The sequence below is a fragment of the Microcebus murinus genome, chromosome 6, assembly GCF_040939455.1.
Source record: "Microcebus murinus isolate Inina chromosome 6, M.murinus_Inina_mat1.0, whole genome shotgun sequence".
Lineage (NCBI taxonomy): Eukaryota > Metazoa > Chordata > Mammalia > Primates > Cheirogaleidae > Microcebus > Microcebus murinus.
Genome location: NC_134109.1, coordinates 29,750,706 through 29,767,819, shown reverse-complemented (window position 1 = coordinate 29,767,819; position 17,114 = coordinate 29,750,706). Strand labels below are relative to the sequence as shown.

Genomic DNA, 17,114 nt, shown 5'->3' with positions numbered 1-17,114 from the left:
ACCATTGTATTAACTTCCACAGGTATAAGTCACAGAGACTTACACTTGTTTTCTCTAAGAGTTTTGTAGTTTTAGCTCTTAGATTTAAATCCTTGATCATTTTTTAGTTCACTTGTCTATGTGGTAGGGATCCAACTGCATTCTTTTTTGCATCTGGATATTCGATTGTGCCAACACCATTTGTTAATAAGACTAATTGTTTTCCCATTGAATTGTTTTGGCACTTGTGTATAAATTTTACCTCTAAGCATGCCTTAGAAGACTGTCCCTAAATAGATGTTAATTGGGGAGGCAAAAGGAGATCTCTTTAGAAGTTATCTTATGTTCAGCCTTTTAGTTACTCTGAGCAAGTAGGGCTTTTAGAATCAAGCATGCTTTCTAATTATAAGCTCTTTGGAAATGTCATTTCCTTTCTATTTTTAATGACAATTTGGATTTCTTCCTGATTAAAATGACTTCAATACTATTGACACTTTAGCATAAGTCAAATAATGAAAAATGGATTTGAAAAAAAAATTCCGGCACTCTCTGCCATGGACACTTGTGAATGGGCCAGAGTCACAGAGGTTCCGGGCACTCTGGACTTTGACTTGTCGTTATTGGAACTTTTATGCCTTGAGAACCCTGTACCTAGACACAAATCCGTGTCATTTCCCATTGTTTCCTGGTGTTTGGGAAGCAGAACCTCAAGTAAATTACTCAAGTAAATCCTGCTTCCCTTGCAGTCGGATAGCCACTACTCGAGCCACTCCAGTAGCAATACCCTCTCCAGCAACGCTTCGAGTGCCCACAGTGACGAGAAGTGGTACGATGGGGACCGCACAGAATCCGAGCTCAACAGCTATAACTATCTGCAAGGCACCTCCGCTGACAGTGGCATCGACACCACCTCCTATGGCCCCAGCCACGGCAGCACGGCCTCCCTGGGGGCTGCCACGTCGTCACCACGCTCGGGCCCAGGCAAGGAGAAAGTGGCACCTCTGTGGCATAGCTCCAGTGAAGTGATCTCCTTGGCAGATCGGACTTTAGAAACAGAGGGTCATGGTATGGACCGGAAAACAGAGTCCTCCCTGAGCTTGGATCTCCACAGCAAGAGCCAGGCGGGCTCGAACCCGCTGACAAGGGAGAACAGCACTTTCAGTATCAACGACGCTGCTTCCCACACCAGGTAACTAACTGCCCTTCCCTGCTGCCTCCCCAATGCCCAGCCCCGTCCTAAGTCGCGTTTCCTGGTCTCATCCCACTTCACTTTGCTCACTAGTGTATAAGGAAAGGAGCTTTTTCATGCAGTGACAATTGTACTTACATATTTAATGCCTATAATCCTAATGTATTACCTTAGACTGTGGACAAAATGGCAGATGTATTTTTTGTGAAGTTGGATTTGACCTTTTTGAAGTTTCCTGTGTACCACAATTAGAGAGGAATTTTGTAATTTTCAGCTAGTGATAGAGAATATATACTGGGACAGCCTTTTAAAGATATTTAAAAAACACTGACCGTATTTTTAAAAGAAAAGGGGTCTTTCCTGAGACTAAGCGCATTATTTCCACGCCGAGATCGTCCTAGACGCCGCCTCCCTGTCCGAGAGCATCACCTGCCCGATGTCGAGTGGTGATTTTTCTTCAGTGATCGGCTCCTGACAGCGGTGTGTTGAGAGGGGGAAGGTGCCCAACAGGAAAGTGCTGCTAAAATTAGACACAGCTCATCTACCTTTCAGAGTAGGAAAGTACACATCCCCTTGTATCCTTGGAGATCACTCCACTAGACAAAATAAAGACTATTTTTCATTTCCTCTTTTGGATGTGAGCCTAAAACCCCAAGTATGACAAAATTCCTCCTTTTAGGGAGGAAACATTCCATTGCTGTCTTCGCAGGCCGTTAATCTCCAAGGTGGTTTCTCCTCTTACTTCTCATTGTTGTCCGTCACCTATCAACTTGTGTGACAGTATCTCACCTTGCTGTCTTCTGGGTCTCTCTTACTATTATGCCCTAAGGAAAAATACTAGAGAGGCTTAATGTAGTTTTATTTTTCAAAGGGGAATCTAGGTACATAATCTGTCAGTAAACCCCAGATAACCTTAATGAGAGGACATCCACTACTTAATTTGGATTTAACTTGATCAGTTAAATATCCGGTTTTCTCTTTGTGTCTATATTCTTACGGATAACATCATTGAGCTTCCCTTCTTTTAAAATTTCAGGCCCTGTGGTAGGAAGCATTTCAGAAGTTTTGTTTCTGTTTACCACCACCACATTGCAGATGAAAAAATGATCATGAGAGGTCTGGAAACTCCAATGCCCCCAAGCAAAACTGAAATTGGGAAAATAGTCTCAGTAGTCTTGAGTACCAGGCATCCTGTTACTGTTCCACAATTCAGAAAATAAAATGTTTGGTTCAAATGATATAAAGAGATGTGTTTGGAAAATCAGGACAAGAAGGCTGAGCATCAGATGCCATAATTATAGAGACATAGAATCACATGATACAGAATTAGGGCACTTGCATACTGTTTTGGGTACCTCCCCTTCTCAATAACTGTAGGGCATTGACTTAGGACATTTTTCAGGTCGGAATAGTTTCTCTGTTGTTTCTAGATTTAGTTTGACTCCTATTTCTTTGGTTTTTCAATAATTCATTTTGAAAGGACGGTACCTTTTCTTAAGAGTGGTCTTTTGTCTGAGGATGTGTCTCTGGTCTGATTCGATGGCAGAGGAAATTCGGTTCTGGAGGTCTTGTCTCACGTGGAGTAAGGCTGGAGAGAGCCAGGCCCCTGAACCCAAAGCATGAGACCTGAGGCTGTGCCGTTAGCCAACAAATCCCCAGGGATTTACAAAGCCTGGGAGAAGCAAGCACCTGGCTTTGCATTATCTGAATGTGCTGACTGGAGGCGCCTGAAGGCCTCAAAGGATTATCTAAATTTTCTGCTTCAAACTGGCTATGCAGAATCATTGAAAGCATCATTTAGAAATAACGCTCCTATTGAAAGTCAAACTTACTAGAGAAGAGAAGAATGTGGCCTTTCAGGGAAGGTGGCAGGGCTTCCCACCCACTGATGTTGGTTGAGTCACATTTGTCTCCGGACTGGTAACGGGGAAGCTTCGGGATGCAGTCTGCTGATCTTGGCAGAGTGAGCTGGATAATCAGAGCTTTCCCAGCCTGCCTTTTCTGGAGGAAGAGGGGATGGAGCCACCAAATACACATTGCTAGAGAAACCGAAATCACAGCAAATTAGAGTGTTTGTGTCTTCGGAAGACAGGAACAGCAATTAATGTGGCGATCTCTTGACAGTGCATAAAAGAACTTGTACCTGGGACTTGGTGACAAAATCTAAATTACAGTGATTAAGTTTCGCGGCATCTTTCTGGCTGGGCTCTGTCCTCCCGTCTCCCTGTCAGTGACTGTGCAGGTTTTTTGTGGCACCCCCATGAGAACTGCATTAATGTGGGCTGGTAATTACACAGGGTTGTTGTCTTTGAATGTCATTAAGAGGAGCCAAACACACTGACAACTTTCTACAATTAAAAAAGTTCTATTAATTGCTGTAGCGTTGCTCCCTGAAATCTATATGTATTTTATGAAGCTTAAAAGTTTAGGGAGAGGTTTAAAAAATTGGGGTTTTTTTGTAATAGCTGTTTCACTTTCAGATCTGAAAATGAGCCACTCAAAACAGTGATTTATGGTGAGCATAGTGAGGTGAAGATAGTTCTAATTTTAATATTCTTACCAGCTGGATTCGTTTTTTTCTGAGCGTCCTGGCCCTGGCAGTGGGCAGTGCCAGTTTGTGCGGCAAACAAGGACTCTCCTCGGTTAGTGTGAAGTGCTTTACTCCTGCTGACCAGCAGTGTTTCCAGTGTTGGAGTTTGATATAAGACCACACACTAAAGCTAAAAACCCCATGTCATCCTTGCACATGCACGTCTCTTCGGTGACATCGTGACCTGACTTGTTTTGGTGTCCAGACTTCTGTGCCCACCCTTGTCTGCCAGCCATTCTTCCTGTCTCACAACTTGTTTCCTCTTACTTCCCTTAGGCCCTCTCTGAGCTCTACAGCCAATTAGTACCCGCCTGTGTGATTACGGTACATTGGTACTGCCACCCAGTGTAAGCGCTTTCTCACCCAATATGTTCATCTTAATACCTTTGCATGGGGTGCGCCACTGTGAGCATCATACAGATAGATACTCAGCACATTCTGGTGAGCAAATAGGAAGAACTTCTACTTAAATGTTCCTACTTTTTTGCCCGATGACTCAAGGCTGCTACTAAAAAACCAGTTCAAAAGTCACATAACTACTACACAACTCCTAACTCTTCTAGAAAACCACTACTATGTTTCAAAGGTTATTGTACGGACATGTCCATATTCATAGAGAGCTGTAGTGCTTTTAAGTGTAGGTGTAAGTGTACATAAAGTCCTTGTACAACATGAATTTCTAGTAAACTCATTTCTATATAAAAGTCTTTAAAATTTGTCAATAAAGTGTCACAAGGAAGAACTTTGTAAACAGCCGATATGCAGATACCAGTCAGGGTCTGGATACGTGTTGATCAATGTCTGACGTTCACTAGAGGAGCTGATTAAAGACTAAGAAAAATGCCTGCCTGCCCACAGATGTCAGTACCGCTCAGTCTCATGAATGTGCTTTTTCTGGTTGACCTAATAAGTCAACTGTTCATGCCAGAAAAGCTGTATGTTTCTTGAGAGCCGAGGAAAAAGAAGGGCTGCTTATGTGTAGTTTACATTGAACATATGGAATGTGTCAGGCCGCTCTAACGTGGGGGCTTCTCTGTGTGTGTAGTAGAGCTAGTGTGTTCAAATTTTGTTCTCTGTGCCCTCTTTGGCATCCTGTATATGTGAAAAATATGCCTGCCTTCTTCGTGTGGAAATTATTCAGTTATCTTTATCTGTCACATTTCCCTCTTAAAGTCTTTTCTGCCTGCAATTTTTTTTAATTTACTAATAATTAGTTACCTCTCTTCTACATTTTTTCCTTAATGTGAGAATACTATTTTTCTAAGTATTATGGACTAATTCAGAATTTGAAAGTTCAAACTATAAAATAACAAAACCAGAACTTCTCTCCAATAGATGTGATTGGCTCCATTTGCCTTAACCTCATTGGTGGGTGTGGATCATTTTAATTGGTTAATTTTGGTCTTATAGCCCTACACACACTGAACATTCAGGATTGTATTAAATTTTGCTTCTATATGACAGAACTCCAGGTGATCTGGTCTCAACTGTCTTGCTGCATCTCTTCCTTATGTGGGTGGGTAGTTATTTTATCCAGAATTTTAGTTACTTCTAGTGATCTAAAAGACTAAAAAATAGAACCACATTGTAGTTGAAATTTTCAAGTGAACATTAAGAAAATGCACCTCTGTCAAGCTGCAAATGCTTGATGCAGAACTCACCAACAAAACATTTGTCATTACTTTGTTCTATGAGGCAACTAAACCATTCATCCAGTTGATACGATAAGCCCAAATTCTCCAAATGCCATTAAATCATAAGGCCAAAAGGAATTCCGAAAGGGCAGAGAGTCCATTTTTTGTCACATTTAAAACATCCTTCCAGGATGAGTGTTTATGCAATTGCTTTATACAAAAAAAAAAAAAAAAAAAAGGAAAAAAGCAATCTCAAGAGGAGAGATTCCACAGCCTTTCTGAGCACATAACCAGTCCTCTCCCTATTTATTTTGTCCCATTCCTCTAGCTGCAGCTTAAACACACAATTAAGAGAGAATAAATGTTTTTCTTCTGAGCTGAGTCTTTTCTAAACATGAAGAATATTTTTGACATCTAAGATTATGAAAAGATGTGGTTAGCTCTTCTTCGCTTAACCTAGTTGTTGGATGTGGATCAACTCTAAGGTGGTCATTTGAAAAAAAAGAAAGAAAGAAAAATTCATTTTGTTGCAGCCCTCCACCTCCAGGCAAGTTGAGAGGAAAATAGATTCAGAGCCTGAGATCCAGGATCAAGTCTCCGGTCTGCCATGGTACCATGGACCAGCCATGTGGCCTTTGGCCATGCATACCATTTCACCCAGCTGTCCTTCCTCTGCAATCCAGGAGATGGCATTTTGGCTCTGGACTACAGCAGAGGACATTATGGTGCAGGTACTGAGTAGATACAAGCACATGATGACAAATGAAGATGGCTTGCCATTGCATCTTTCAGTCCACTGACCAGCAAACTCTGCTTGTTAAGAGTTTACACAAAAGACAGCGGGTCAGAAACTAAATTGCTGATGGCTAGAGCTTGCAGCTGGTGACAACGTATCATGTCATACACATTAGCATAGCCAAGTACCACCAAACCAAAGGCTTAGTCCACATAATAATGGCTGTGTTTTTACATGTTTTTTGAGAATAAAAAAGTTATTAAATGTTTTACAAACTAGACATGTCCTTTTAAGACCAAAGGTTTTCTGTCATTTCCTTTTTTAAGCTCTTCATCACCTACCTTAATGCAGTTATCTAGTTACTTTCCTTCAACATGGATCGCCCACAGCTTCTATAACTGTTTCTTATGTTTCATCCTATTGTCATATTTTCTCTTTTCAAGCTTTCTGCTTTGTTTTCTTTATCCTTTTAAGATGCCAGACCTAGGCATGCAGACCCTTCTCATCTATGTCCAATAAAATGATACTGTTCATAGACACTTGTTAGCTCCTTATTAAACTGCAGACTTATTCAGCTTGTGGTCCACAGTGATCCCAGAGGCCTTTTCTGTTGTATAGGCCTAGCCACTCATTTCTCTATACTGCATGTATAAGTGCCGTGAACTTGTCAAATATCTGTTTCTTATAGATGGACAGTTTTTCCTTATTGTAGTCACTTGGATATCCCCTTTGCCAACTTAATCATCCCTACTTCACTTGTTCTGTTTTCCCCTTAATCCAAGGGTCCTCAAACTATGGCCCACGGGCCACAGGCGGCCCGCCAAGGACGTTTATCCGGCCCACCAGGTGTTTTTGCCGCCGCTGCCTGTACTGCTTAGCAGCAGACTCCTCCCGGGCCTACAGTGCGCATGTGTGGAATGTGCACCACACTCTCCAACCGTCTGAGGGACAGTGAACTGGCCCCCTGTTTAAAAAGTCTGAGGACCCCTGCCTTAATCCTTTGGAATTAGTGTCTCCTGCAGTCCTCCTAAATTGTGAAACCCAGTGTTGGAGTTAGTACAGAATCAGCTGGTGTTGAACACAGTGGGAGGAGTCCTTAATCATTATCCTCCACATTATCTGTCACCCAAAGGCGTATTTGTACAAGCAGTCACAGGAAACCCGGTCAGATCTCCTCCCCTTGGTCTTAGGCCAGCATTCAGCCTTTGCCCAGATTTTGCCACAGCCGTTTGACAGGTGACTAATTGCTGCTCTCCCCATCCTGAAAATACCATCCTTAGCAGGCCTGGCCTGTCTAAAACCCGCCCGTCCGTGCCATGCCTGAACAGTACATGGCTCCAAGGGTGCCCTTCAGCAGCTCCCTACAGCACGGACAATGGCCAGCAGATGTTATTCACAGGATATGGTGGCTCAGTGACGATGCAGGAACTCAGAACGGTCTCCCCAGCCCTCATAGGTTCAGTACGTGGGGCTGTGAATGGTGGCATTCAGGCTCCCGGTGCTGTGTGGTTCCTTGCTTTGCAGAGTCAGCGAACAGGCCGTTTGTGCGGACCTCTCATCCAGCATCGGCTCCTGTAATGTCTCACCACAGCGGGACTGTGAAATAGCCACGGTGCAGCACTTGTGGTTCATGGTTTCATTTGAGCATCAGGTCAAGATGAGAAGTTTGGACAGAGCCAGACTGTCCCAGATTCTCGGTTACCCAGTTCCCTCTTTTTATATGAGGTGTCATGTACGTGTGTGTGTGCCGTCTCATCCAGAATTCATGTCCTGGCTTGGCCAAACGGAATCCAAGCTCGTTCCACTTTTAAGAAAGGGAAAGTGCCCCGTTGTTTGTATGAAAATTAAAGTTAGTTGTCTCTTCATGTGGGGACATCCTGGCTAAGTTTCTAGTGGTTCCAGTTTGGCCATATTCACAGTGAAACTCACAGCTTGTACAATGAGGATAGTAACAGATATTGCAGTTATCACTTCCTAACATATCTACTGCTCTTGCCTTTTTGTTGCATATTATTGGTTTATTACCTTCTTACACAATTCCTATGAAGAGATTTAACTCTCCTTGGCTAAAATGCAATTGCAGCCTAGTGAATGAACTTGAAATCTCCAGGTTAATGAGACAGGCCAGCCACACCAGTACCCCTTAAAAAGTGTGAAGCTGACCTCATGTTAGTTGTGTTGTAATTAAACCCACTTTGGAGATTCTTAGGTGAATTGTGTGGGTGCACAGCCCTCGAGGTGGGCCCAGGCCGGTGGGTTGGTAGCTTCAAGGAGCCCCACTGACAGCTGGGCCAGAGTCAGACCCATTTTAGAGTGGGAGGAGTTGAGGAGCTACACAGTGGCTCTTAAACTCTAGAAAACACGAGAACCCTTTGGAAGTTTGTTAAAATGCTCATTTCTGGGCCCCAGAAGATCTGATGAGAGCTCAGGACTCTCGATTTACATCAACATCTGCAGGTGGCCACAGCAGCTTGAGAAACACGGCTTCACCTTCTTGATCTGGACAATACCACTTGGATCTTGACCAAGTGGTAACAATATGAATAATTCAACTGGGTTTCAACAGTAAGTCTCAATTTGTGTGCACACTAGGGGGAAGTTTTGCCAACTCTCCCAGGTACCACCTCAGCTCTATTAAATTAATATATTTAGGATTAGGACACAAGAAAGCATGTTTTAGAAGAGCTCTCAGGTGTTGGTCTTATGCCCACTGAATTAAAAGCAAAGTGTACTAAAGGGCTCACCTTATTTCATGCTGTGAGTTCTAGACATTAAAGAAGGAAGACATACCAATGAATTGCTAATTTGTTTTTATTTGTACCTTTGTTCCTAAATCTAATCAATTGTTAAGTAGAACTGTCTTGATTATAACTATTAATGAGCAGAAGTATGCAGGCATTTCACACCTGGGAGCTAGTATATAGCCCATCTTATTCACAGATAAAAAATAATCAGGGCCAGTGGTCTTATTTAAGCAATTATCCTTTTAAGAATACACTTGTAGGCCAGGCGCGGTGGCTCACGCCTGTAATACTAGCTCTCTGGGAGGCCAAGGCGGGCGGATTGCTCAAGGTCAGGAGTTCAAAACCAGCCTGAGCAAGAGCAAGAGCGAGACCCCGTCTCTACTATAAATAGAAAGAAACTAATTGGCCAACTGATATATATATATAAAATTAGGCGGGCATGGTGGCGCATGCCTGTAGTCCCAGCTACTCGGGAGGCTGAGACAGAAGGATCGCTCGAGCCCAGGAGTTTGAGGTTGCTGTGAGCTAGGCTGACGCCACGGCACTCACACTAGCCTGGGCAACAAAGCGAGACTCTGTCTCAAAAAAAAAAAAAAAAAGAATACACTTGTAAACAGAAACATCATTTGTAGATTTTATTTCTTGCAGTAAAAACAAAGCATCTTCTAGTTTTAAACACAGTATGAGTAAAATACACTATTATCATGTATAACTCTTCCTTCCATTTAAAATGGATAGCTTAATTTATCTTTATTTGATTTCCTTCATCAAATATTGTCTATAGTTGTCAGGGACTATTTGAGGTATAGGGGATATAATAGTGAACAAAGACAAAAAATCTCAGCCCTCATGGAGCTTACGCTTAAATGGGAGGCAGATGATAACGAAATTAAACATATAGCATGCTACACAGTGACAAATGCTAAGGAGAAATAGTCTGTTCAACAGACATTTTAGTGGGAGTCTGCTGTGTTCCTGGCATTGTTAGATACACAGAAAAAAAAATCCCTGCCTTCAAAGAGTTTTTAATCTAATACAATTGCATGCTTATCAGGGAAATAATGGTAGTGATTAAATTCATAGAGAAAGGAAAGAGCTCCCCCAAACCGTATATATGGTACATATTGCTCTCTCCTTTGACGTCTCTGAACGTTTTCTTTAACTTTCCCTCTTGTGCAGTATGTCCCTTATGGCTCAAACCAGCATGGCTATTTTGTGTAACATGGAGGAATTATTTGTAAATTAATGGACTGTGCAGTTTACTTTTTATTCTCATGGCTATTTCTATTTTGACCAAGCATCTAGTCTTTGAAAGCTCCAGAGTTTTGAATACCAGTGTTAATTATCTCGAGATACGTGATGCTGATAAATGTGGCAGTTCAAATGTACCTCTGGTACAGTGGTGTTCAAAGTATGGATCACAGACCACAGTAGCTTCTGGTAAGGTGTTAAAAGTGCAAATTCTCATGGCCCCCAATCCTCAACTCACGTGCTGAATCAGAATCTTGGTGGGGGATGGGGGGAGGTGGGGTTAGGGAGGGGCCCCAGCAATCTGTAGCCACAAGCCCACTGTATTGTTTTTTCGTTTGTTTTTTGGGGGGGTTTTTTTTTGAGACAGTCTCGCTTTGTAGCACAGGCTAGAGTGAGTGCCGTGGCGTCAACCTAGCTCACAGCAACCTCAAACTCCTGGGCTCAAGCAATCCTCCTGCCTCAGCCTCCCGAGTAGCTGGGACTACAGGCAGGCGCCACCATGCCCGGCTAATTTTTTTCTATATATATTAGTTGGCCAATTAATTTCTTTCTATTTGTAGTAGAGATGGGGTCTTGCTCTTGCTCAGGCTGGTTTTGAACTTCTGACCTCCAGCAATCCGCCCGCCTCGGCCTCCCAGAGTGCTAGGATTACAGGCGTGAGCCACTGCACCTGGCCGCCACCATATTGTTTTAAAGTATGCCAAAGGCCACCGCACTCTGACATTTCAGAAGTGTCCTAACTTGGATGTTCCCAGTGTTAATGCGGGTTTTTGTCTTTATGAGCTCGTCTGCCTCTGTATGGGTCTTCCTCGCTTCTTTCTTTCAGTTCACCTTTCTACTTTTAGTCTCCTTTGCATAACAGGGAGCTAATATTATTTTGTTCTTACTAATAAATATGTCCTGCACTTAAGGAAGAATTTTGCATTCCCTTTTGTTAATTTTAGAAGCAAACATACATTTGTTATTAAGAGGTAAGATTCCATTGCTTTTAAATTTATGTTGCCCTTTGAGGTTTTGTGAGGTTTTTTTTTTTCTTTTTCTTCCACTCTCTCTAGCTGGAAAAATATTTGGGGAAAAGATTGTTAAGGGGATTGGAATGAGAGTAGTCATTTTTTTATTATTATAGTTTTTGCACGGTTTGAGCCTCGTTTTTCCCTCTTAATTATAAAAATTAAGTAGATGGTTATATTTGGCCTGAATAGTAAGGAAAACCCTCCAGGTCATCATAGCGCTGTGTCTCGTTCTTCCCCCACCAGTATCCTGCCCCGCCCCATTGGCAGAGTCTCACGGACTGACAGAGCCTTCCTTCTGGTCATTCACTTTTGCTTTCTTTGTAGGTGTGTTTTTATCGGCAGATAACATACATACACAAAAAGGTGCAGGTCATAAGTGTACATCCAGATAAATCTTCACACCCAGGTGAATCATTACCCAGATCAAAAGCTTAGAACACTCCCGATATCCCAACACCACTCCCTGCCCCCGTTCCCTCCCCAGCATGCACACCTCCTCGCCAAGGTGAACACAATCCTGAATCCTAAAATCTTAGACTAATTTTGCCTAGTTTTGGACTTTCCAGAAATAGTCATACCATATGTATTATGTTGTGTCTGGTGTCAACATCACGTTGGTGAGATTTCTCCATGTGTTGCAGGTAGTATCAGTCTGTTTCCATTGCTGTGTTATGTTTACATTGTGAGAACATACCACAACCCATTTATCCACTCTACTGTTGAACATTTGGACTGTTTCCAGTCTGGGATATTGACAATTCTTGTGTCCTTTGGTACACATATGTATGCATTTCTTTTTGAGTTTCTAGAAATGGAATATCCATGTCATAGGATAGACATATGTTCAACTAGAGCCTCTGAACTAGTTTTCCAAAGTGGTTGTAACAAGTAGCACTGTCAGCAGCAGTGTATGAGAGTTTTAGTCACTTCACATCCTTTCTGGCCTTCGATACTATAAGTCTTTCTAATTTAGCCATTCCGGTGGGTGTGTAATTATGGTTTTAATTTTCATTTTCCTGGTATCTGATGATGTTGAGCACCAGTGTTTATTGGTCTCTTAGATATCCTCTTTTGTGAAATACCTTTTCAGATCTTTGCCCATTTTTCTTTTGGGTTGTCTGTCTTGTTGATTTTTAGGAGTTAGTTATATATTCTGGATTGGGGCATATTGTTGGATATATATTTTGCATATATTCTTTTGATGAATAGAAGTTCTTAATTTTAATGGGGTTCAGCTCTTTCCTTTTGATCCCATTAAACTGTCTTCTGCCTCTATCATAAAGGTGTTCTTCCATGTTATAGTCCAGGATTTTTTTTTCTTGGAGACTGGGTCTTGTTCTATCACCTAGACTGGAGTGCAGTGGCATCATCGTAGCTCACTGCAACCTCAAACTTCTGGGCTCAAGTGATTCTCCTGCCTCAGCCTCCTGAGTGGCTGGAACTACAGGTGTGCACTACCACACCCAGCTAACTTTTCTATTTTTTGTAGAGACGGGGTCTCACTCTTGCTCAGGTTGGTCTTGAACTCCTGAGCTCAAATGATCCTCCCACCTTGGCCTCCCAGAGTGCTAGGATTACAGGCATGAGCCACCGCACCCGTGCAGGATTTTTAGATATACATTTAAATATACAGCACAGCTGGAATTCATTTTTGTGGAAAGTTTGAGGTGGGGTTGTCAAGATTCATTTTCACTGATACATATTATCTGAGGACTTTTTAATATTAGAATAGTTTCAGATTTACAGAAAAGTTACAAAGATAGTATAGAGAGTTCCCGTATATCCCTCACCCAGTTTCTCCTGTTGTCATCATCTTTCATCACTGTAGTACATTTGTCTTATAGTGATGCATTATCATCAACCACAGTCAATACTTTATTCAGGTCAGGACCACTGGTTTGTGATGAATGAAAGCGCACCATAGTAAGAGTCAGCTGTCTTTGGTCTCATCCCAACTGGAGAACTTAGTGGGACTCAGATAGTGTGAACCTGGCTCCTGTGAGACCACTGGTCAGGAAGCACAGAAATCCTACAGTTCAAGACCCTTCAACTTTGTAGTCAACTGAAACTAAAACTCTCGTCCCCAGTTTTGAAAATTCTGCCTTTTTCACTTCTGGACCACTTTTGAAACTCATGTGTTTTAGACTTTTTTAAGTCCCTTAGGTGTTAGTTTTGTAATCTTTAACAACATTTGAAATACAACAATGAACAGCTCTTTAGAGCCAATATTGATGCCAGATGCCATGGGCAGGGAGAACTCACTGTGCCCACTTGGCCATGGATGGGAGTCTGGGATGCTGCGTCCCTGATTTGGGCAACTCCCCTTCCTCGGCTCGGCCCTGGAGAGTGTCACTGTGACCCCTAGTTCTGAGGAAGGCAAGACAGACAGCCACTGAGACTGCCAGACCTTTTACTGCTCTTTCTCCTATCTCTTGCTGCTTCTAGACTTCCCTGTGGCAAACGTCAGTGGTGCCAGTGTGTTTGAAAGTGTCCTCGATGATCTTAACTATTTTTACTTTTTAATTCAAAGTGCACACTAAGCCCTAGTGACCATCTGTCACTTGAGAGCAGACATTTAAATTATAGTGAGAGAGCAAGGAAGGCCAGCCATCCGTACCCATTAATATCTTATGAAAAATCCATTGTTGTTTAACCCGGCCATCCCCCGTACCCTGAACAACACTTTCACAGCAGACGTCGTGACCCTGAGATGCACCATGCGCACGGGGTCATTCTGTCTTTGTCCTGCCTCTCCCCAGTACCATGAGCTCCCGACACTCTGCCAGCCCAGTGGTTTTCACCAGTGCCCGAAGTTCACCTAAAGAAGAGCTTCACCCTGCCACCGCCTCACAGCTCGCACCGTCCTTCTCCTCCTCCTCCTCCTCCTCTTCCGGTCCTAGGACTTTCTACCCTCGCCAGGGCGCTACTAGCAAATACCTAATTGGATGGAAAAAGCCAGAAGGAACCATAAACTCCGTGGGATTTATGGACACAAGAAAGTAAGAATTCTTTTGCTTCTCTTGCTGGGTGGCTTGCTTTTAACAGAAAAGGTTGTGGGGCAGTTTCTTACAGCGGAGGAAGCCAGGCTCAGGGGTGGGGACGGGGGTTGGTTTGGTGGGAGGGCTTTATTTCTTTTTTCCCTAAGTAAAATTTTCTTAAATTATTTCTCTGCGTCATTCCTTAAATAAGATGTACTGCAAAGCATTTGGATTTGAGAGTCTTAGATCTCCTAGAAAAGAGTGTGTTTGAAGGACGCACTTCAGAATAATTGACCCTCTGGTGCTAAGACCACACTAATCCATTTGATGATATTAATCACAGCCTTCGCATGTAATTCTTCTAAACTGGGCCAGGAGGCACCAGAGGGAATATTAGGAAGTGAGTGAGTACCCCTGAAAATAAAAGAGTTTGACAAGGGAGTACAGCAAAGAATTAAATGATCCGTTTCAATTATTTTGTTTCTGTTTGTACAAAGGTTGCATTTGATATTCTTACCCTGTGTCTTTTAGTAAGTCTGTTGCTAATTTTGGCTTAGTAGAACTAATAGTTTCCTATAAGAGTGATTTTATTCATCAGGTTTTCTCTTGTGTTCCAAATTGGTTTTGTTTCCTTAACAAGCATTCATTAGAGTAGATTCAGATGTATTATTAAATGGAAGTAATTCTCTTTTTCTCTCCTTTAATATTTCTCCATTGACCTCATTCTGTCAGAGCCTGTTGTGCCCTTGAGTCACCCTTGCTGACTCGGTTTCTACTATCTCTTCCCTTTCTTTGAAGGCGTCATCAGAGCGACGGCAACGAGATAGCCCACACCAGGCTGCGGGCCTCCACCAGGGACCTGCGGGCGTCCCCTAAGCCGACCTCCAAGTCCACCATTGAGGAGGACCTAAAGAAACTGATCGACCTTGAAAGCCCAACTCCTGAATCACAGAAGAATTTTAAGGTACAGGGCAGAGCTTGGGGTAGAGAGCCTCTAGCAGGCAGGCCTGAGGGGCTGTTTGCTGTAGTTACACCTTCCAGAAAGCACTGGCTGCTGGCTCCGCTGGCCGCCATCATCCAGCCTTCCTGATAAGTAGGACCCAGTGTTTTACAGGGCTCGGTCCCTGCAGCCACATCACTTCAGTCCTAGCTTCTCTTAACCTGTCCCTACCTCACAACTGTTTCTTTACCTGGTGTGTCTCTCAAAGTGCATGATTCCTTGAACCTGACTTCCATGCCTTCATGTCTCGGAGCTCTGCAGACACCGTGGCGCCCTCGTCAGCTAGAAAGTTATCTACGAGTGCTCCCTCGACTCCTGTCCAGAGGGTTCTGCCCTTCCCACAAACGCCCCCAGCATGCTTCCTGCCCACAGTGCTCTGTGCTCTGGCCTGGCCTTGTTCCCTGACCCCAGCCGGCAAACCTCCTGGCTCTTCACTCAGAGGACCGGCCTGCCTGATGGGGGTTCATTCTTATCAACTACCCACTAGAATAAACAGTCAGATTCAGTCCAGCAAACTAAGTCTACACACACACCTTCAGAACTTCCCAGGTTCTCTTTCCTTCATAAAGCCTTTATGTCTCTCTCAGAATTCCAGACTATAAGTGCCTTCTCTAAAACCCAGTCCCCCATCCTGAGGACTTGTTTAGCATGTGTGTTTAGCAGTGGCCAGACCTGGGTGTGACCACACAGAAAGGTTCACTCTGCTCTCCCCAGCCTGGAGGGGCTGGGAAGCTTCCTTGTCCTCCAGCATGTGGAACCTTGGGCCCCTGGAGATAGAGTGGGTGTTTATTGACCTGGGCCTGAAGGTCTGTCGCTCTGAGCATAAGGCGTTTCTGCCTGAGGCGTACTGAGTAGCCCCAGCAGAAGGGAGTGCACCCCAGGAAGGTCATGGCAGGAAGCTTTGAAGTTTTCTGTTCTCTAAGCACTTTAGTCGGATGATTTGTAGTCTGTTTGAAGTGACTAGAAAGCTGTAATTTCTGAAGAACTTTGAGCATTGATTGCAAATGGAAGCCAGCATATTTCCTTAACCACTCACGTCTTCAGCTTGTGATCTGAGGGCAGGAGGCGTGCCGGGCGGAGCAGGCGCACAGTGGTGTCGCCTCCACGCTCTCCCAACACCATTCTGGTGCGTGCGTGTCCCCCAGATAGGTGGGAAGTACCTCCTAAACTGAAAACCCAGCATTGACAGGAATCAAACGTAGCCCAGGGACCACTCTGGAGTTTTGCTGAGAAATGACTTATTGACATGATTTCTTATGTTAATAAATCATTTTTTAGATGTAGCCATTCTCAGTTTCTGTAAGTTCTGTTTCATAAGCCCACACTTAATGGTTCTGACTCATCATCCAGGGTACAAGTGGTTTCCTTAGCAACCCTGCAAAAGATAGTGCTTGAAACTTCTTTATCCATCAAAATATGCCAAAGAGATATATTACAATTTTTAAGTACCACTTTCAAAATAAAAATTATTTCATATTTTTCCTTGGAGGTTAGAGGAAAACAAAATCTGCCCTGAAAGGAAATCTTTCCTCCAATTCCTACTGTAACATTTTTGGCAAGGGGCATGCTTGGAGCTTTCATTCTTTTTATTTACTCATGGAAATATTTGAAGGCAAATGTCTGTTTTGCCCTTATTCCAGGACTTGGCTTTTATTTCCAGAATGAATTACTTTAGCATTCCTGTTTGAAACCAGGTGCACTTTCTTTCTGTTGTGCATGTATTACGGTGAGACCCTCGACAAAGAAAGTGCTTCTGCTGGCTGAACCATCCCCTTCAGAAGGCTGGAGGCAGGCACCGTGGGAGTAGGCTGTTCTCTCTCTCCAGTTTCATACTCCTTGAACTAGCTGGTTTGGCTGCAGCTAGTTCTGCTATGTAGCTCCATGAGTCTTCTGAGGGTGATCGTCTGAGTGGCGGTGGCTCTGCTGTGTCAGTAAGGCCATTGTGCCCCCAAGAGCTCTTCCAGGCTGCTTCTGACTCAAGGCTCCAAGCCACTGCATCC

General features: G+C 43.4%; 1 protein-coding gene and 1 long non-coding RNA gene across 10 annotated transcripts in view; one reads left to right on the top strand and one right to left on the bottom strand.

Moving 5' to 3' along the window:
* Positions 1–17,114, bottom strand: part of LOC142871450 (uncharacterized) — an 84,586-nt gene that overhangs the window by 21,386 nt on the left and 46,086 nt on the right. The gene's annotated exons all lie outside the window — the stretch shown is intronic.
* Positions 1–17,114, top strand: part of SIPA1L1 (signal induced proliferation associated 1 like 1) — a 350,098-nt gene that overhangs the window by 317,018 nt on the left and 15,966 nt on the right. For all 8 annotated transcript variants that reach the window (XM_012756105.3, XM_012756102.3, XM_012756107.3 and 5 more), the window contains 3 exons: positions 726–1,168; positions 13,896–14,135; positions 14,913–15,078. In XM_012756105.3, coding sequence (XP_012611559.1) covers positions 726–1,168; positions 13,896–14,135; positions 14,913–15,078 — 849 coding nt within the window. The remainder of the gene's footprint in view (positions 1–725; positions 1,169–13,895; positions 14,136–14,912; positions 15,079–17,114) is intronic.